This window comes from Bombina bombina, chromosome 3 (assembly GCF_027579735.1).
Source record: "Bombina bombina isolate aBomBom1 chromosome 3, aBomBom1.pri, whole genome shotgun sequence".
Lineage (NCBI taxonomy): Eukaryota > Metazoa > Chordata > Amphibia > Anura > Bombinatoridae > Bombina > Bombina bombina.
This window is the reverse complement of record NC_069501.1, coordinates 658,115,247-658,138,490: the sequence shown is the minus strand read 5'-3', so window position 1 is coordinate 658,138,490 and position 23,244 is coordinate 658,115,247. Positions and strand designations below refer to the sequence as shown.

The 23,244-nt window shown below is 36.2% G+C and overlaps 1 protein-coding gene across 2 annotated transcripts in view; it reads right to left on the bottom strand.

Moving 5' to 3' along the window:
• Positions 1–23,244, bottom strand: part of PPM1E (protein phosphatase, Mg2+/Mn2+ dependent 1E) — a 524,596-nt gene that overhangs the window by 32,499 nt on the left and 468,853 nt on the right. For both annotated transcript variants that reach the window (XM_053707383.1, XM_053707385.1), the window contains exon 6: positions 14,349–14,442. In XM_053707383.1, the coding sequence (XP_053563358.1) occupies positions 14,349–14,442 (94 nt within the window). The remainder of the gene's footprint in view (positions 1–14,348; positions 14,443–23,244) is intronic.

Sequence of the window (23,244 nt, the reverse complement as noted above, 5' to 3'; positions counted from 1 at the left end):
ACATTTATACACACATACACACATTTACACGTACACACACATTTATACACACATACACACATTTATACACACATACACACATTTATACACACTTACACACATTTATACACACATACAAACTCATACACACATACATTTATACACACATACACACACATACACACATTTATACACACATTTATACATACATACACACATTTATACACACATACACACATTTATACATACATACACACTCATACACACATTTATACATGTATACACACTCATACATACATACACACTCATACACACATTTATACACACATACACACTTATACATACATACACACATTTATACACACATACACACATACACACTTTTATACACACATACACATATTTATACACACATACACACATTTATACACACATACACACTCATACACACATTTATACACACATACACACATTTATACACACATACACACATTTATACACACATACACACTTATACATACATACATACACACATTTATACATACATACACTCATACACACATTTATACACACATACACACATATACACACATTTATACACATATACACACATTTATACACACATACACACTTATACATACATACACACATTTATACATACATACACACTTATACATACATACACACGTATACATACATACACACATTTATACATACATTCACACATTTATACACACATACACACATTTAAACATACATACACACATTTATACACACATACACACATTTATACACACATACACACATTTATACACACATACACACTCATACACACATTTATACACACATACACACATTTATACACACATACACACATTTATACATACATTCACACTCATACACACATTTATACATACATACACACATTATACACACATACACACACACACTCATACACACATACACACATTTATACACACATAAACTCACACACAGAGGTATACACAGAAACACACAGATTTCAGGTTTTTATGGTTTATGAGGACATCAAGAGAAAAAAGGTGAGCATGTTATTTAGAGTAAGAGGAATGTATCTACAGTGCCGGAATTATGAGGACACGGGCCATGTCCTCATAATCCCAAATGTCCCCATAGCGTTGCGTGTATTCAGGTGAAATGTCCCCGTAAACCATAAAAACCAACACATACACACATTTATACATACATACACACATTTATACACACATACACACTCATACACACATTTATACATACATACACACATTTATACACACATACACACATTTATACATACATACACACTCATACACACATTTATACACACATACACACATTTATACACACATACACACATTTACACGTACACACACATTTATACACACATACACACATTTATACACACATACACACATTTATACACACTTACACACATTTATACACACATACAAACTCATACACACATACATTTATACACACATACACACACATACACACATTTATACACACATTTATACATACATACACACATTTATACACACATACACACATTTATACATACATACACACTCATACACACATTTATACATGTATACACACTCATACATACATACACACTCATACACACATTTATACACACATACACACTTATACATACATACACACATTTATACACACATACACACATACACACTTTTATACACACATACACATATTTATACACACATACACACATTTATACACACATACACACTCATACACACATTTATACACACATACACACATTTATACACACATACACACATTTATACACACATACACACTTATACATACATACATACACACATTTATACATACATACACTCATACACACATTTATACACACATACACACATATACACACATTTATACACATATACACACATTTATACACACATACACACTTATACATACATACACACATTTATACATACATACACACTTATACATACATACACACGTATACATACATACACACATTTATACATACATTCACACATTTATACACACATACACACATTTAAACATACATACACACATTTATACACACATACACACATTTATACACACATACACACATTTATACACACATACACACTCATACACACATTTATACACACATACACACATTTATACACACATACACACATTTATACATACATTCACACTCATACACACATTTATACATACATACACACATTATACACACATACACACACACACTCATACACACATACACACATTTATACACACATAAACTCACACACAGAGGTATACACAGAAACACACAGATTTCAGGTTTTTATGGTTTATGAGGACATCAAGAGAAAAAAGGTGAGCATGTTATTTAGAGTAAGAGGAATGTATCTACAGTGCCGGAATTATGAGGACACGGGCCATGTCCTCATAATCCCAAATGTCCCCATAGCGTTGCGTGTATTCAGGTGAAATGTCCCCGTAAACCATAAAAACCAACACATACACACATTTATACATACATACACACATTTATACACACATACACACTCATACACACATTTATACATACATACACACATTTATACACACATACACACATTTATACATACATACACACTCATACACACATTTATACACACACACACACATTTATACATACATACACACTCACACACATTTATACATACATACACACATTTATACACACATACACACATTTATACCCACATACACACATTTATACATACATACACACATTTATACACACATACACACATTTATACACACATACACCCATTTATACATACATACACACTCATACACACATTTATACACACATACACACATTTATACACACACACATTTATACACACATACACACATTTATACATACATACACACTCATACACACATTTATACATACATACACACATTTATACACACATACACACTCATACACACATTTATACACACATACACACTTATACATACATACACACTTATACATACATACACACGTATACATACATACACACGTATACATACATACACACATTTATACATACATACACACATTTATACACACATACACACTCATACACACATTTATACACACATACACACATTTATACATACATACACACTTTTATGCATACATACACACATTTATACACACATACACACTTATACATACATACACACATTTATACACACATACACACATATACACTCATACACACATTTATACACACATACACACATTTATACATACATACACACATTTATACACACATACACACATTTATACACACATACACACTCATACACACATTTATACACACATACACACTTATGCATACATACACACATTTATACATACATACACACTTATACATACATTTATACACACATTTATACATACATACACACTCATACACACATTTATACACACATTTATACATACATACACACTTATACATACATACACACTTATACATACATACACACATACATACATACATACATACATACATACATACATTTATACATACATACACTCATACACACATTCATACATACATACACACTTATACATACATACACACATTTATACATACATACACACTTACACATACATACACACATTTATACATACATACACACTTATACACACATTTATACATACATACACACTCATACACACATTTATACACACATGCACACATTTATACACACATTTATACACACATACACACATTTATACACTCATACACACATTTATACACACATACACACATTTATACACACATACACACATTTATACATACATACACACATTTATACATACATACACACTCATACACACATTTATACACACATACACACTTATACACACATTTATACATACATACACACATTTATACACATATACACACATTTATACACACATACACACATTTATACACACATACACACACATTTATACATACATACACACTTTTATACATACATACACACATATAAGCACCAGTCTTGTTAGAAGCAGTTTTGGGGTTCCATAAATACAGTATTACATAACAAATTACATTTAAAACATGTGGCTTAAAATCTGCATTACCAATAAATAGAATCTATTTATAATAATGATCTTTATAATGATTATTGAACTTTACATTGCAGAAAAGGACTAGAATTACAATGGGTGTTACATACACCAGGCATTTTACTGGCTCAAAAAAGGCATCATCTCAGCATTTTAACCCTAGTCCTGACAGAGAGAGAGCACAATGCATGATGACACATCCGAATCCACACGCACACAGACATATACAAACACGCATAAACACATCCACACACAATGACAGTCACACATCTTCATTAAAAGCTTTTGAACATGCAATAAACAAGCATACAATCAAAATAAAACACACAAACCTTCATTAACAATAATAAACAAAACGCACACACACACTTCAAGCTCAGACATACTGTACCTGCACATTGCCTACTCAGCCGGTCCCTGTAGCTCTGATCTTTCCTACTTTCTTACTTCTAACTTACCGCCCAACAGGAAGCTGCAAGAGGATCACCCACAGCAGAGCTGTCTATATAGCTCCTCCCCTAACTGCCACCTCCCAGTCATTCGACCGAAGACAAGCAAGAGAAAGGAGAAACTATAGGGTGCAGTGGTGACTGTAGTTTAAAAATTAAAAAACATCTGCCTTAAAATGACAGGGTGGGCCGTGGACTGGATACACCACAAGAGAAATAAATTTATCAGGTAAGCATAAATTTTGTTTTCTCTTGTAAGGTGTATCCAGTCCATGGATTCATCCATTACTTGTGGGATACCAATACCAAAGCTATAGGACACGGATGGAGGGACAAGGCAGGCGCTTAAACGGAAGGCACCACTGCCTGTAAGACCTTTATCCCAAAAATAGCCTCCGAAGAAGCAAAAGTATCAAATTTGTAGAATTTAGAAAAAGTATGAAGAGAAGACCAAGTCGCCGCCTTACAAATCTGTTCAACAGAAGCCTCATTTTTAAAGGCCCATGTGGAAGCCACCACTCTAGTGGAATGAGCTGGCCAGCAGTCTCATAAGCTAAGTGGATTATACTTCTTAACCAAAAAGAAAGAGAAGTTGCTGAAGCCTTTTGGCCTTTCCTCTGTCCAGAGTAGACAACAAACAATGCAGATGTTTGACGAAAATCTTTAGTAGCTTGTAAATAAAACTTTAAGAAGGATTAGGACACAGTGACGGAACAACAATCTCTTGATTGATATTCTTATTGGATACCCCCTTAGGAAGAAACCCAGGTTTGGTACGCAAAACTACCTTATCTGCATGGAAGGTCAGATAAGGGGAATCACACTGCAAGGCAGATAACTCTGAAACTCTTCGAGCCGAAGAGATAGCTACCAAGAACAGAACTTTCCAAGATAAAAGCTTGATATCTATGGAATGCAGAGGTTCAAATGGAACCCCTTGAAGAACTTTAAGAACTAAATTTAAACTCCATGGCGGAGCAACAGGTTTAAACACAGGCTTGATTCTAACTAAAGCCTGACAAAATGCCTGAACATCTGGAACATCCGCCAGACGCTTGTGCAAAAGAATAGACAGAGCAGAAATCTGTCCCTTTAAGGAACTAGCTGACAATCCCTTCTCCAATCCTTCTTGGAGAAAATACAATATCCTGGGAATCCTGACTTTACTCCATGAGTAACCCTTGGATTCACACCAATGAAGATATTTACACCATATCTTATGATAGATTTTCCTGGTGACAGGCTTTCGAGCCTGAATTAAGGTATCAATGACCGACTCGGAAAAACCACGTTTTGACAAAATCAAGCATTCAATCTCCAAGCAGTCAGACGCAGACAAATTAGATTTGGATGTTTGAAAGGACCTTGAAGTAGAAGGTCCTGCCTCAGCGGCAGAGTCCAAGGTGGAAAGGATGACATGTCCACCAGATTTGCGTACCAAGTCCTGCGTGGCCACGCAGGAGCTATCAAAATCACCGAAGCTCTCTCCTGCTTGATCTTGGCAATCAGACGAGGGAGCAGAGGAAACGGTGGAAACACATAAGCCAGGTTGAAAGACCAAGGCGCTGCTAGAGCATCTATCAGCGCTGCCTTGGGATCCCTGGACCTTAAACCGTAACAAGGAAGCTTGGCGTTCTGACGAGATGCCATGAGATCCAGTTCTGGTTTGCCCCAAAGTTGAATCAACTGTGCAAACACCTCCGGATGGAGTTCTCAATCCCCCGGATGAAAAGTCTGTCGACTTAGAAAATCCGCCTCCCAGTTCTCTACTCCTGGGATATGGATAGCTGATAGATGGCAAGAGTGAACCTCTGCCCATAGAATTATTTTTGAAACCTCCAACATTGCTAGGGAACTCCTTGTTCCCCCTTGATGGTTGATGTAAGCTACAGTCGTGATGTTGTCCGACTGAAATCTGATGAACCTGACTGCAGCTAGCTGAGGCCAAGCCTGAAGAGCATTGAATATCGTTCTTAGTTCCAGAATGTTTATCGGAAGGAGTGTCTCCTCCTGAGTCCACAAGCCCTGAGCCTTCAGGGAGTTCCAGACTGCACCCCAGCCCAGAAGGCTGGCATCTGTGGTTACTATTGTCCAATCTGGCCTGCGAAAGGTCATACCCTTGGACAGATGGACCAGAGATAACCACCAGAGAAGAGAATCCCTGGTCTCTTGATCCAGATTTAGTAGAGGGGACAAATCTGTGTAATCCCCATTCCACTGACTGATCATGCAAAGTCGCAGCGGTCTGAGATGTAGGCGGGCAAACGGCACTATGTCCATTGCCGCTACCATTAAGCCGATTACTTCCATACACTGAGCCACTGAAGGGCGAGAAGTAGAATAAAGAACACGGCAGTAATTTAGAAGTTTTGACAACCTGGCCTCTGTCAGGTAAATCTTCATTTCTACAGAATCTATCAGCGTTCCTAGAAAGGAAACTCTTGTGAGAGGGGATAGAGAACTTTTTTCTTCGTTCACTTTCCACCCATGCGACCTCAGAAATGCCAGAACAATGTCTGTGTGAGACCTGGCAACTTGAAAAGTCGATGCCTGTATCAGAATGTCGTCTGAGTAAGGGGCTACTGCTATAGCCCGCGGCCTTAGGACCGCTAGAAGGGACCCTAGAACCTTTGTAAAGATTCTTGGTGCTATGGCCAACCCGAAGGGAAGAGCCACAAACTGGTAGTGCCTGTATTGACCCTCCTGGATCATAGGAAGGATGGTTCGAATAGTCTCCATCTTGAAGGATGGGACTCTGAGAAATTTGTTTAAGATCTTGAGATCTAAGATTGGTCTGAATGTTGCCTCTTTCTTGGGAACAACAAACAGATTTGAATAAAAGCCCTGTCCCTGTTCCTCCTGCGGAACTGGGTGGATCACTCCCATAACTAGGAGGTCTTGAACACAATGTAAGAATGCTTCTCTCTTTATCTGGTTTGCAGATAAAAGTGAGAGATGAAATCTCCCTTTTGGGGGAGAGGTTTTGAATTCCAGAAGATAACCCTTGGACACAATTTCCAATGCCCAGGGATACTGGACATCTCTTGTCCAAGCCTGGGCGAAGAGAAAGAGTCTGCCCCCTACTAGATCCGTTTCCGGATCGGGGGCTGCTCCTTCATGCTGTCTTAGAGGCAACAGCAGGCTTCTTGGCCTGTTTCCCCTTGTTCCAAGACTGGTTAGGTCTCCAGACCGGCTTAGACTGGGCAAAAGTTCCCTCTTGTTTTGTGTTAGAGGAAGTTGAAGCTGCGCCACTCTTGAAGTTTCGAAAGGGCCGAAAACTAGACTGTTTGGTCCATAATTTGTTGGACCTGTCCTGAGGAAGGGCGTGACCTTTTCCTCCAGTGATGTCAGAAATGATCTCCTTCAGTCCAGGCCCGAATAGAATCTGTCCTTTGAAGGGAATGTTGAGAAGTTTAGACTTTGAAGTCACGTCAGCTGACCAGGATTTAAGCCATAGCGCCCTACGCGCCTGAATAGCAAAACCTGAATTTTTAGCCGTTAGCTTGGTTAAATGAACAACGGCATCAGAAACAAATGAATTGGCTAGCTTAAGGGCCCTAAGCTTGTCAATAATATCTTCCAACGGGGTTTCAACCTGTAGAGCCTCCTCTAGGGACTCAAACCAGAAAGCCGCGGCAGCAGTGACTGGGGCAATGCATGCAAGAGGCTGGAGAATAAAACCTTGTTGAAATTTTTTTTCTTAAGGTAACCCTCTAATTTTTTATCCATTGGATCTAGAAAAGCACAACTGTCCTCGACAGGGATAGTGGTACGCTTAGCTAGAGTAGAAACTGCTCCCTCCACCTTAGGGACCGTCTGCCATAAGTCCCGTGTAGCGGCGTCTATAGGAAACATCTTTTTTAAAAAACAGGAGGGGGAGAGAATGGTACACCTGGTCTATCCCATTCCTTAGTAATAATTTCAGAAAACCTTTTAGGGATTGGAAAAACATCAGTGTAAGTAGGTACTGCATAGTATTTATCCAATCTACATAATTTCTCTGGGACTACAATAGTGTCACAGTCGTCCAGAGTTGCTAAAACCTCCCTGAGCAATACGCGGAGGTGTTCAAGCTTAAATTTAAATGTAGACATATCAGAATCAGATTGAAGTATCTTCCCTGAATCAGAAAAATCACCCACAGATTGAAGCTCCCCTGCTTCAGCTTCATTATATTGTGAGGGTGTATCAGAGATAGCTACTAAAGCGTCAGAGAGCTCTGTATTTATTCTAGTCCCAGAGCTGTCTCGCTTTCCTTGCAATCCTGGCAGTTTAGATAATACCTCTGTAAGGGTATGATTCATAACTGCCGCCATGTCTTGCAAGGTATACGCAATGGGCGCGCTAGATGTACTTGGCGTCCCCTGAGCGGGATTTATAGGATCTGACACGTGGGGAGAGTTAGACGACATAACTTCCTCCTTGTCAATTTTTTCTGGTGATACATTTTTTAAAGCCAGAATATGGTCTTTGTAATCTATAGTAAAATCAGTGCATTTGGTACACATTCTAAGAGGGGGTTCCACAATGGCTTCTAAACATAATGAACAATGAGTTTCCTCTATGTCAGACATGTTTAAACAGACTAGTAATGAGACCAGCAAGCTTGGAAAACACTTTAATAACTGTGAACAAGCAAAAAATAAAAACGGTATTGTGCCTTTAAGAGAAAAAAAACAATCACAGAAACTTCTAAAACAGTGAAAAAAGCAGTAAATCTTACGAAATTTTTACAGTGTGTATAATAGGCTGAAAGAGCATTGCACCCACTTGCAAATGGATGATTAACCCCTTAGTTTCAAAACCGGATCAAAAAAACGATATAAACGTTTTTAAACAGTCACAACAAACTGCCACAGCTCTACTGTGGCCCTACCTGCCCATACAACGACCTTGGAAGGCACAAAAACCCCTTAGAGAGGTCCTAAATGTTCAGGGGACTCCTTCAGGGAAGCTGGATGTCTCAAGCTGCAAAAACTAATGGAAAATAGGCCCCTCCCAACCTGTACTCACAGTGAGAGGGCCTTAAAAAAATATCCCTAGGCAAAATCTAGTCAGCCATGTGGAAAAACTGGGCCCCAGAATAAAGTTTTATCACCAATATGAAATAAACAATTATACACCTCAAGCAAACGTTATATCTATTCAGTAATGTGAATAAATAATATAAATATTACCCTTTACAGCAAGCATGATACCAGTCGTTATTAAATCACTGTAATCAGGCTTACCTTAAATAAATCCGGTATTGTCAGAATTTTCTAGCTTATCATTTCTCTAGAAAAATTTAAAACTGCACATACCTCAGAGCAGGAGACCCTGCACGCTATTCCCCCAGCTGAAGTTACCCATCTCTTCAGTTATGTGTGAGAACAGCAGTGGATCTTAGTTACAAGCTGCTAAGATAATCAAAAACCACAGGCAGACTCTTCTTCAACTTTCTGCCTGAGGCTAAAAATGTACAACTCCGGTACCATTTGAAAATAACAAACTTTTGATTGAAGATAAACTACATTAATGCACCACATCTCTCTAGCTGCTTCCCTTGTCGAGAGCTGCAAGAGAATGACTGGGAGGTGGCAGTTAGGGGAGGAGCGATATAGACAGCTCTACTGTGGGTGATCCTCTTGCAGCTTCCTGTTGGGAAGGAGAATATCCCACAAGTAATGGATGAATCCGTGGATACACCTTACAAGAGAAAGAAAGTCTGTAATCATAGTACTGTGTGTGTATATTTTTTATTATATTGATTACAAGATTATTTTAGAAATAAATGTTTATTGAGATTTTTAAAGGCACTATATGTGCCAATCCACTTTTCTTTACACAAACTGATAGACACCACATATATGCATACAAACACACATAGGCACACACACACACACATGAAGGAACACACAGCCTTTTTTAACACTTCTGTGACTGCTACTTGTCTCTCCTTCAGGCCGGTTCCTTATAGGCCTCTAGCTGAGGTAAGTCAGCCCAGCTTGTACAAGTTGCATAATTGCCTGTCTCCACTCACCTCCACCACCCCCCCACCCTCCTCTTTTCTAAGCTGATTCCCCAACTGCCTCTTGGGTGCTGATCTAACCCATCAGAAAATTATTTGTTTATGTAAAGTTCAGTGGCAAAGTTCTGAAGTTGTTGGAAAATGGTGTGTACATGTTGAGGTCTGTTGTATGCAAAAGAATGGGGTCAACATGTTTTTCTGGCCAGCCTGTGAAGACATCCTTTGGTACTTGTTTTAGGACATTGTGTATCTCATCTCACCCCGAGGCTAGTCACAGGTCGTCACGTGATAATTGAGAAATAAGTCTGGACCAGGCTTCAAATCTGCATTACCAATAAGTAGAATATATTTATAATAATGATTGTTATAATGATTATTGAACATTACATTGCATGAAAGAACTAGAATTACACTGGCTCAACAAAGGCATGGGGCAGCTGCCTGTATTGCCTTCCCCCTGAAAACAGCCCTGCCTGTATCTATCTTAAACATGGACTACCTCATGCCAATGCATAGATTTATCATTGATCGGACAGACAAGGTTTACATGTAGTCAACCTCTCCAGTAGAAGATCACAAATTTCAGGGTTTATTTGTTCTCCTTATTTAGTATTGCATAAGCAATACCACCCCCTGCTCGTGCAAAACCAATTGATTTTCATCCCCCAACTCGAAGTTGCCAGAGAGGGTTTAGAAAGCAGCGATTAAAACTGCTGGTTCATAAATATCAAATGCAGTCTCAATTTCAAATGAGTGAGCCTGCAACTGATAGGGGCATTCACCTCTTAATAAATCTACCCCATGGATTATTTCTGCAAGAAGAACTCCAAAAAATAGTACATTTACTTCAAATTTTCAGCTATCCAATCAATGAGGGAGTCCACAAAACTACTCACTTTTAAAGAAATCCATTAATGTAATCCAAAGTTATCACTAAACAGTCCTTGAAACAAACAATATTATAGATCGTAAGAATGAACAAAATTTTAACTATACAGTATGTTACCTTAAAAATGTAATAGCACCACACTTACATACTATGCATGTGATACACAGCACATGACTGATTTGCATAAAAAGCATTGGAAGGTAACAGCTCCTGAAAAGATCAAAGGCGAATGTTTGCTAAAATGAAAAAACTGTATAATTGCAGTGTAATCTATAAATGTCTGCATAAGGTAAACAATATGACAAACTGAATGCTATTTTTAAAGAGGTGATTACCTTTAAGCCTTGTGGCTTTTGCAATACTAAGAGGGTTAATGCAATAGAGTGGAAAAGTGGAGCAGAGGGATTCTTTGATTATTTTTTTCCCTCATTTGTCTCTGCTTCCTTGATGAGCTATGGAAAAAAAATATTTCCATTCATTAAACTGAGGATTTGCTATGCAGCAGCTTCAAAGTGAAATTGCCAAGGCCCGCATGAGCTACATGCATAATTGAAGATGAACAGTAGTAAGGAGCCATAAATGAACTCCATAGCCTATGAACAGCATACTTAACCCTCCGCTTACAATGATAAATTGAATTTTCCAAGAACAGCTGGGACTTATTTGCAAAAGGGGGGTGCAATAAATATATAAGATTTGATTGACAGTAACATATTCTAGCACACTATCTGCTCTTAGAATTTAGTTATTACCTAAATAATAATAATAATAATGAGAGATCACACCTCTAGTTGTAAGCTGATAATATCTAAATGTGCAAAATGTACAAAGAGAATCATATAAATGAGGAAGAAAAGCAGGGGGGGGGGCAACGCTCACAAACTACTTTTTTGATTGGATAATGCCTCCATTTGCATTTTATTTACTTTATTGTGTTTAACATAAATAAACTGCACCATTATGGGGTTGTTAGGCAACAAAATAAGATCAAAGCACAGAAGTATTTTATTTATTTTTATTTTAATAATGTCCTTTTGACAAATCCCAGCACCCATAGAAACAACACATCTAAAATTTTACACTTTGCTCCTAGCGATTTGGATTATTGTACAAATATCTATATTCAAACACTCTTGACTGACTCCTGTATACTGTATGTGCATGGCTCCTTAAAAATATTGCTTGCTCTTAATTTCAAGTACATTTTTCAACCCTTATATACAACATTCTTTATTCAAAGCACATGCATTCTGATAACATTTTCCACTTATAATTTCTTTATCAACTCATAAAAATAGCAAAGCGTTTAAGGTATACAGCAATTTCAAATATTACAGTCATTGCAGATGATAATCTAATAGATACATCACTTTTGATTAAGTATAAGACGCTTCAGTTTTCAAATAGAATATGACCTTAGATTAACAAGTAACAGAGACAGATGATGGTTCATAGATTGCGTGAGAAAAGATGTGCTGTAAAAATAGGTTTCTTAGAGGAACTTGCTTTACTACACCTACTACAATACAAATCTGAACACAGCTCTAAGCACCTGATGCTCAACGCTGGTCAGGGTTAACGATACCCAAACCGTGTTCCATAGAACCTCAATGATCCTTTTTTGGGGATTTACAAGAAAACAACACCAAAAGATGTCTCTTTGTGGAATGTACAGGAAATAATATTGGCAGCTACTGCAGTTGCATATGGTTTGGCAGCAGTTGTAGGTGGTGAGATAGGGCAGGGGCATTAAAATCGTTCCAGAGGGCTAGACTCCAAGACAAAATTAAATGGATTCTCCTAGGGTTGCCACCTTTCTTGGAAAAACAATACCAGTTATGCTTATTAGCATACATTTGCAGGAATGATTATAAAGCATAACTTAGAAATGGGTTGAATAAGATTCCAAAAATGTGAGTTCTATATTTATTCCTTATTATTTACAATGAACTAAACCATTAAAATACTGACCATGTCAGTGAAATATCAAGTGGGTGCAAACCTTATGGCTTCCAAACTTATTTGACACTCCTTGGCTCCTCCTATGTTTATTCCTTAGATGCTGCCCCATAGGTAAATTCTCTATACTCCCATTTACTGAGATCACTTGTATACAGAGCAGTTCTATCAGCAATCAGTGACTGACATGAGGAAATAAAATAAACTAGCATGACATATCTTTATTACACTAAAGGCCTAATACCTGTGGGCTCTGCTGTAGAACACTCAGGGCTTCAGCTCCTAGTACCCCCCCCCCTCTCCCCCCACATTAGCAATTTGCTTGAGTGTTCCAGGATAACGTTTGCAATTATTTATGACTATTTTGCCAAAATATTAGATTTTTTACTTTATTTCAGGGGACCCTACAAGCTGTTTGTTCTTGAAGTTCTTTGTATACTTTTGAACTTCAAATGGTTTAATGGCTATTCACAGATCAAGACGCAAGGGTTTCAATATTTCTCAGACAGTATAACTAATAAAGGGATGTGATATCAGATACTCAAAATTCTCAAACATTTTAAGATAACAGGACTTTTTCACGCTTATTTAAAAAGCAGTTTCTTCACAATGTGCCCAGTTGAGATTAGATGGGGTAAATAAAAAATCATGTAGATCATGTCTTTAAAAAAAAAAAAAGGAAATTCAAATAATGTGAAATGCTGTGTCACACTACCCATGAGCAGGCAACTATATACTACAGCCTGATCTCAGTTTAATTGCATCCTAGGTGAGATGATTTTGGATTTCCCTATATCATTTATTCACAGTTTTCATATTCCATTGACTGGTTGTACATCTGAGATCATCAGACACTTAATTAAAAAGAGGGCAAAGTGGAGACAAAAGGATAAAGTAAGAGAATTAATTAAAACTATTCCCTACCGATTGCTCTGGAGACAGACAGGCTTCCGTTAACTCTCCATGCTCCAAACCAAACCACACAACCTCCAAGTGCCTCAATACGGTGCTTCTCATCCTAAAAAAAAAGAGAAAGAAACTACAGTTATATGACTAAGTCATAAGACTTAGATTCATTTCCCTTTCTTGCTTTTATAGAGGTTACTGAAATGTTTATCGCTTGTATGTTTTGTTTTTTTAAAATTAATTATATAATTGACATATTTAATGCAAATAAAATAAATGTCACCATTTGTTAAGCTTATACCATAATATGATTATATGTATAAAACAGAACATTTTTACTTTCACTGTTTTGGCTAAATAAAATGTAATCCTTACATTATTGGTTTATTTAGAGAAATTTCCAAAACTCACCAAACTAAACATTTTCTAGAAGATCAAGTATATGTATTACATGATCATTAAGAAGTTTTTTTTTTTGACAACTGTAAACATATTCAGAATATTGATCTATTTCTCCCACGCAAGTTAAAAAAATATAAATTTAATTTACATGTCTGTATTTTCTGATTTTTATGGCTACAGTGTTTTGTTTTGTTTTTTGTTTAATAGTTATCCATTTAAACCACAACACAAAAAAGAAGCATTAAAGTATTTTTTAAATACAATTGTATATATCAATTTAACACCTGCATTGCAAAACATCTCAATATATTTTTTTTATAGAATTTTGCTAGCAATGTACAAATTGTTTTGCAGTTCAGAGACATACCCCTTGTAAGGACCAGACAACACTGTAGATTTACATAATCAACAAATACATGATAAGAAGACAATGCAATAGCACTTTGTCTGAACTTCAAATGAGTAGTAGATTTTTGTTAACTAAATTGCAAAGTTATGTATATTTCCACTCCCCCTGTATCATGTGACAGCCATCAGCCAATCACAAATGCATATACGTATATGCTTTGAATTCTTGCACATGCTCAGTAAGAGTTGGTGACTCAAAAAGTATAAATATAAAAAGACTGTGCACATTTTGTTAATGGAAGTAAATTGGAAAGTTGTTTAAAATTGCATGCTGTATCTGAGTCATGAAGTTTAATTTTGACCTGAGTGTCCCTTATGTATCTGTTTATGTGACATGTGAAAGTACTTTTGTCTGTCTTTATTTGTTTTATATATATTGTAATTTGGTTGTACAAAAATCAATAAAAAGTATTTCAACTAAATACGGTTATCTTATTTTAGGAAGAGATGCAAAATTGCAGGGTTATAAACTTAAGTCTGCAGAATACACTACAGCCTTAATGGGGCAATGGAAATATCACAACTTTCACATGTTTGCAGGAAAGAAAAAAAGAGAAAAATAAATAATAACATTGTATTGCAAACCTATTTACTATACATAAAGAAACACTTTATAGTAAACTACATTTCCCTTTCATTTATCAGTGTGGCGATATTTATAAACTCTTAACGAAAGTGCTAAAAAGTACACTAACACCCATAAACTACCTATTAACCTCTAAAACGAGGCCCCCCCCACATCGCAAACAGTTAAATAAAAAAAATTAACCCCTAATCTGCCAAACCGGACATCGCCGCCACTTTATTAAATATATTAAATCCTAACCCGCCGAACTCCCGCATCACAAACACTAGTTAAATTTTAGAGCCATAAGATAAAATCAAAGTCTTTATTCTTGTAACAAATGGCTGAGATACAAATATTCATACAGGTGAGCAATATGCTACGCGTTTCTCGGCTCTAGCGGCCGTTTCATCAGGCATATTTTGTAACAAACTGTCTTCGGCTTATATTTCCGTTAATTACCATACATCCTGCAAACAAAGGTACCTCCCTAAGAGGGTGTGTATACGTCTTGGCCAATCCACATCTATTACCCTCCTGCCTTGTAATCTGAGTAACCTCCCCAGATGGGTGTGTATGTGTCTTAACCAATCTACCTCTGTTAATACCGGGGGAGTGTGTGTTAGAGTTTGCCGCTTAACTCAGAAGCTTTTTTTGTTTCATTATCTAAGCTGCGAACCTGTGCTCAATTAGTGAAATCTTTAAACCTCCGGTTAGGTAAAGTTTTAAGTTTAATATACAGATCTTGGCGTCCTTCTCATCAGATTATATTAAATCCACTGCACAAATCCCAGGTGAAAATCTCACTGCATAGATCCCAGCCGAAAAATCTCATGTGACTAAAATGTGATTGATATTGATTCATATACACATCTCACCTAACTTGTTTATTACTAAGTTGACCTCTATGTATAAATGAAAGAATTATTTTTGGTTAAAAACAGTTGGTTCTCCGCCAAGGATATGGTCGCTACAATTAATGTATAGACTGATCAATATTGGGATCATAAACTTATACTATAAATTGATCCTACAAGCTCAAAAACATATGGATAAATCGATAATCCCTCATATAAATACGGCCTAAATTTTCTAGTATGTATCTTTCTTTTGATATTGTAACCCTTTGTATTCCTTGTAGCGGTCTACTTCTAGATTTGTTTAGTGACATCGTGGACATTATTCTCTAACAGAGCCGTTGTAAGACTCTTAGTATTTATAATTTCAAGTTAGTGAAACTAGAAATATACAATACAATATATAAAAATATACCCAGAGATATATATAAGAAAAAAGCAGTTGTCCATTGCTTATCCATTACTATCACACATCTAACTATATTACATATTATGTATCAAAGACATATTCAATATATAGTGGTACAAAATACCATCAGTTCCATATTAGGACAGATATTTCAACTTATTGTGCTTTTCAGATATATATAAATAAAAAATAAAATATTAGTGATTCCAATGAATAGATCGTAGGAATACAAAGTGATAACTTGTGTTGAATGTGATCTCTCTTACTTTATGACATAGAGAGTATTCCCCATTTTGTAGATACTAGTGTGTAGATAAATTTAATAATAACTAGTGAAATCCCTAAAAGAACTGAGATGGTGAGCTCATACTAACTATAAATAAAATCCCTTTATATATGTGAACCCATGGACTTACTACTTTTAAATACTAATCGTGAAAAATTGTAGTTACCATACTATAAATGGTGTTTAATATAAATCATTAATATATAGTGGATAGTGTATGAAAATGAATTATTAATATATTGGTGCAGATTAATTAAGTGTAAAAGGGGATAATTATAAAAGGGTATGTGAATTGGACTCTAGTGGATGATGTTAACATCCTCTAATGATGTGAATATTAATGAATATTAATGATAATAATCCTATAATATGGATTGGTGTCAATTTTATTTTTCCAAGTATAAAATATAAATAAATAAAAAAAATAAAAAAGTATATAATACTTCAAACTGATATGTGACAATAGTTTTTATGTATATTAATGGTCCTGTCTGTCGAAACTATATTATATAGTGTATGATTGGTGAACTATAAATATAAAGCACTTTCCTAATCAGATATAGAACTAAGTTAATTTAATATGATATATCTACTTAAAAGGCTGTGGAATCAATCACTTCGTTAAGCCCATTAGGGAACAAGGTGCCAAACTTGTAGATCCAAAATGTTTCGCGTTGACGCAACTTGGTGAATCTATTATATTTGTTGGACCCTGGAATGCTTTCTATTGGTGTAATACTGAATGTGCATTTATCACCTTTGTGTTCTTGCATATAATGTCTAGACACACTATGTTTATCTGATAGATTCCTGATATTACGAAGATGTTCGCTCCACCTCGTGCGTATATTTCGCGTTGTGCGCCCCAAGTACTGCATCCCACACTTGCAGGACAGCACATAAATTACAAAGGCGGAGCTGCAGTTTAGATATTCTCCAATCTGGAATGTTTCTCCAGTACTGTGGGCATTGATACTTTTAGTGCCATGTGTTATATATTTGCACATAAAACATCTTGTTTTTCCGCATCTATACGTGCCTATCCGCCCCTTATTTTTCTTTATAGAATTATTCACAATTGCTTTTTTTGAAACTACCACTTTACTAGGGGCCAGGGTCTGTTTTACAGTAGGTGCCCTTCTAAAAACTATATTTGGTGAGGTACTTAAATTTTTCTTTAAAATCGGATCCTTTAGTAAAATGGGCCAATGTTTATGAAGTGCTTTTTTGATGGATTTATGATTAGAATTGTATTGGGTTACAAAGCACGGTTGATCCCTCTTATTATTGGTTTGTCTGCATCCCAATTCGTCTAACTTCTTTTTATTTTTATTTAGAAGTAGAGAGGATCTGTCAATTGTACACGCTTTTTTATATCCCTCTGTAATTATTTCTAAAGGATATCCTTTCTCCTTGAATCTTTCTATCAAAATCTCAGATTGTTCATGGAATTTGACTTCTGTACTGCAATTTCTCTTTATTCTGCAGAATTGACTAAATGGTATACTGTTCTTCCATTGTCTATGGTAATTGCTTGTATAATGTAAGAAATTATTGCAATCAACTGTTTTAAAATATGTTGATGCACAGATATTAAACTCTTCATCTCTAGTTAAAATTAAATCTAAAAACTCTATAGACTTAGTTTGTATGTTGGAGGTAAATTGAATCCCCATTGAGTTATCATTGAGGAAGGAACAAAAGTCTGTGGCCTCCTCTTGTGTTCCTTTAAATATAAATAACAAGTCATCTATATAACGACCATAGAACACCAGGTTGCCCCTCCAGCTTGAATTGTATATATACTTATTTTCAAAAAATCCCATAAACAAGTTCGCAAAGCTGGGGGCAAACCTGGTGCCCATGGCCGTACCTTTGGTTTGCAGATAAAAGTTGTCTAAAAATTTAAAATAATTGTGTTTTAAAATAAACTCTATTAACCTTAAAATATACTCTTTTTGTAAAGGAGGCATAAATGTCTTCCTCCAAATAGTACTTTACAGTGAAAGTCCTAATTCATGAGATATATTTGAGTACAGGGCACTCACGTCTGCAGATACCCAAATGATTTCTCTTTCACATTTTACCTCTTAAAAATAAAAAGAAGTTAGACGAATTGGGATGTAGACAAACCAATAATAAGAGAGATATCAACCGTGCTTTGTAACCCAATACAATTCTAATCATAAATCCATCAAAAAAGTACTTCATAAACATTGGCCCATTTTACTAAAGGATCTGATTTTAAAGAAAAATTTAAGTACCTCACCGAATATAGTTTTTAGAAGGGCACCTACTGTAAAACAGACCCTGGCCCCTAGTAAAGTGGTAGTTTAAAAAAAAGCAATTGTGAATACTTCTATAAAGAAAAATAAGGGGCGGATAGGCACGTATAGATGCGGAAAAACAAGATGTTTTATGTGCAAATATATAACACATGGCACTAAAAGTATCAATGCCCACAGTACTGGAGAAACATTCCAGATTGGAGAATATCTAAACTGCAGCTCCGCCTTTGTAATTTATGTGCTGTCCTGCAAGTGTGGGATGCAGTACTTGGGACGCACAACGCGAAATATACGCACGAGGTGGAGCGAACATCTTTGTAATATCAGGAATCTATCAGATAAACATAGTGTGTCTAGACATTATATGCAAGAACACAAAGGTGATAAATGCACATTCAGTATTACACCAATAGAAAGCATTCCAGGGCCCAACAAATATAATAGATTCACCAAGTTGCGTCAACGCGAAACATTTTGGATCTACAAGTTTGGCACCTTGTTCCCTAATGGGCTTAACAAAGTGATTGATTCCGCAGCCTTTTAAGTAGATATATCATATTAAATGAACTTAGTTCTATATCTGATTAGGAAAGTGCTTTATATTTATAGTTCACCAATCATACACTATATAATATAGTTTTGACAGAGCACCTAGGACCATTAATATACATAAAAACTATTGTCACATATCAGTTTGAAGTATTATATACTTTTTTATTTTTTTATTTATTTATATTTTATACTTGGAAAAATAAATTTAACACCAATCCATATTATAGGATTATTATCATTAATATTCACATCATTAGAGGATGTTAACATCATCCACTAGAGTCCAATTCACATACCCTTTTATAATTATCCCCTTTTACACTTAATTAATCTGCACCAATATATTAATAATTTATTTGCATACACTATCCACTATATATTAATGATTTATATTAAACACCATAGATAGTATGGTAACTACAATTTTTCACGATTATTATTTAAAAGTAGGAAGTCCATGGGTTCACATATATAAAAGAGATTTTATTTATAGTTAGTATGAGCTCATCATCTCAGTTCTTTTAGGGATTTCACTAGATATTATTAAATTTATCTACATACTAGTATCTACAAAATGGGGAATACTCTCTATGTCATAAAGTAAGAGAGATCACATTCAACACAAGTTATCGCTTTGTATTCCTACGATCTATTCATTGGAATCACTAATATTTTATTTTTTATTTATATATATATCTGAAAAGCACAATAAGTTGAAATATATGTCCTAATATGGAACTGATGGTATTTTGTACCACTATATATTGAATATGTCTTTGATACATAATATGTAATATAGTTAGATGTGCGATAGTAATGGAAAGCAATGGACAACTGCTTTTTTCTTATATATCTCTGAGTATATTTTTATATATTGCATTGTATATTTCTAGTTTCCCTAACATGAAATTATAAATACTAAGAGTCTTACAACAGCTCTGTTAGAGAATAATGTCCACAATGTCGCTAAACAAATCTAGAAGTAGACCGCTACAAGGAATACAAAGGGTTACAATATCAAAAGAAAGATACATACTAGAAAATTGAGGCCGTATTTATATGAGGGATTATCGATTTATCCATATGTTTTTGAGCTTGTAGGATCAATTTATAGTATAAGTTTATGATCCCAATATTGATCAGTCTATACATTAATTGTAGCGACCATATCCTTGGTGGAGAACCAACTGTTTTTAACCAAAAATAATTATTTCATTTATATATAGAGGTCAACTTAGTAATAAACAAGTTAGGTGAGATGTGTATATGAATCAATATCAATCACATTTTAGTCACATGAGATTTTTCGGCTGGGATCTATGCAGTGAGATTTTCACCTGGGATTTGTGCAGTATATTTAATATAATCTGATGAGAAGGACGCCAAGATCTGTATATTAAACTTAAAACTTTACCTAACCGGAGGTTTAAAGATTTCACTAATTGAGCACAGGTTCGCAGCTTAGATAATGAAACAAAAAAAGCTTCTGAGTTAAGCGGCAAACTCTAACACACACTCCCTCAGTATTAACAGAGGTAGATTGGTTAAGACACATACACACCCATCTGGGGAGGTTACTCAGATTACAAGGCAGGAGGGTAATAGATGTGGATTGGCCAAGACGTATACACACCCTCTTAGGGAGATACCTTTGTTTGCAGGATGCAAGGTAATTAACGGCAATATAAGCCGAAGACAGTTTGTTACAAAATATGCCTGATAAAACCGCCGCTAGAGCCGAGAAACGTGTAGCATATTGCTATATGCTCACCTGTATGAATATTTGTATCTCAGCCATTTGTTACAAAAATAAAGACTTTGATTTTATCTTATGGCTCTGACACTTACTCGGTGAGATCAGCATTACCATACACCTGCACTGGAGGAGTTTTGAGACCGGAGGGAGCCAGCTGGTTAGCTCTGATAGCCAGCCCGTATCTACAAGCACATAAGTGTGCTCTAACAAATTACTGGGAGTGAGCTGTGACCGGAGGGAGCCAGCTGGGTAGCTCTGATAGCCAGCCCGCAACTACAAGCACATAAGTGTGCTCATTGAAATTGTGAGTAGACTGTATTTAGATCTGTTGCTACCTTAAGTCATTATCCGTCACATATACACACATTTGGGCGCCTCTCTTGTGTTTTCATTCTCACAGATCTACTATCAAGAAGTGGAGAAAGGGAGAGAGCAGCCTGACTTTTTGGTGTATAAATCATAACGTGGAAACAAATTCTACAATTGGGACTTACATATGAGAATCTCTTTATTACATCTTAGTATTGGTATATTTCTTTTGGGATAACCTTACCCACATGAACATACTTTCATTGTTTCATGTGGTTATTTGAAGTTTTTGCATACTAGCAACTCTTTTGAGGCACCCAGCGCCCTCTTGTGTATCCAGCTAGTTACATTTTATTAACCCCTAATCTGCCGTCCTTAACATCGCCGCCACCTACCTACATTTATTAACCCCTTATCTGCTGCCCCCAACGTCGCTGCCACTATATTAAATGTGTTAACCCCTAAACCTAAGTCGAACCCTAACCCCCCCCTAACTTAAATATAATTTTAAAAAATCTAAATTTATTCTATCACCCAATCGGAATTTAAGGGACGCCATCTTGGATGACATCATTTAAAGGAACCTTCATTCTTCAGTTGGACGTCGTTTGAAGAGGATGCTCCGCGTCTGATGTCTTCAAGATGGAGCCGCTCCGCCCCGGATGGATGAAGATAGAAGATGCCGTCTGGATGAAGACTTCTGCCCGTCTGGAGGACCTCTTCTTCCCGGCTTGGATGAAGACTTCTGCCCGTCTGGAGGACCACTTTGCCCGGCTTCGTTGAAGACTTCGGCCCGGTTGGGTGATTGGGTGGGTTTTACAGTTGGGTTGGGTGAGTGGGTGGTGGGTTTTAATGTTGGGGGGGTATTGTACTTTTTTTTACAGGTAAAAGAGCTGATTACTTTGGGGCAATGCCCCGCAAAAAGCACTTTTAAGGGCTATTTGTAATTTAGTATAGGGTAGGGCTTTTTATTATTTTGGGGGGCGTTTTTATTTTATTAGGGGATTAGATTAGGTGTAATTAGTTTAAAAAACTTGTAATTATTTTATTTTCTTCTGTAATTTAGTGGGGGGGGGGGTTGT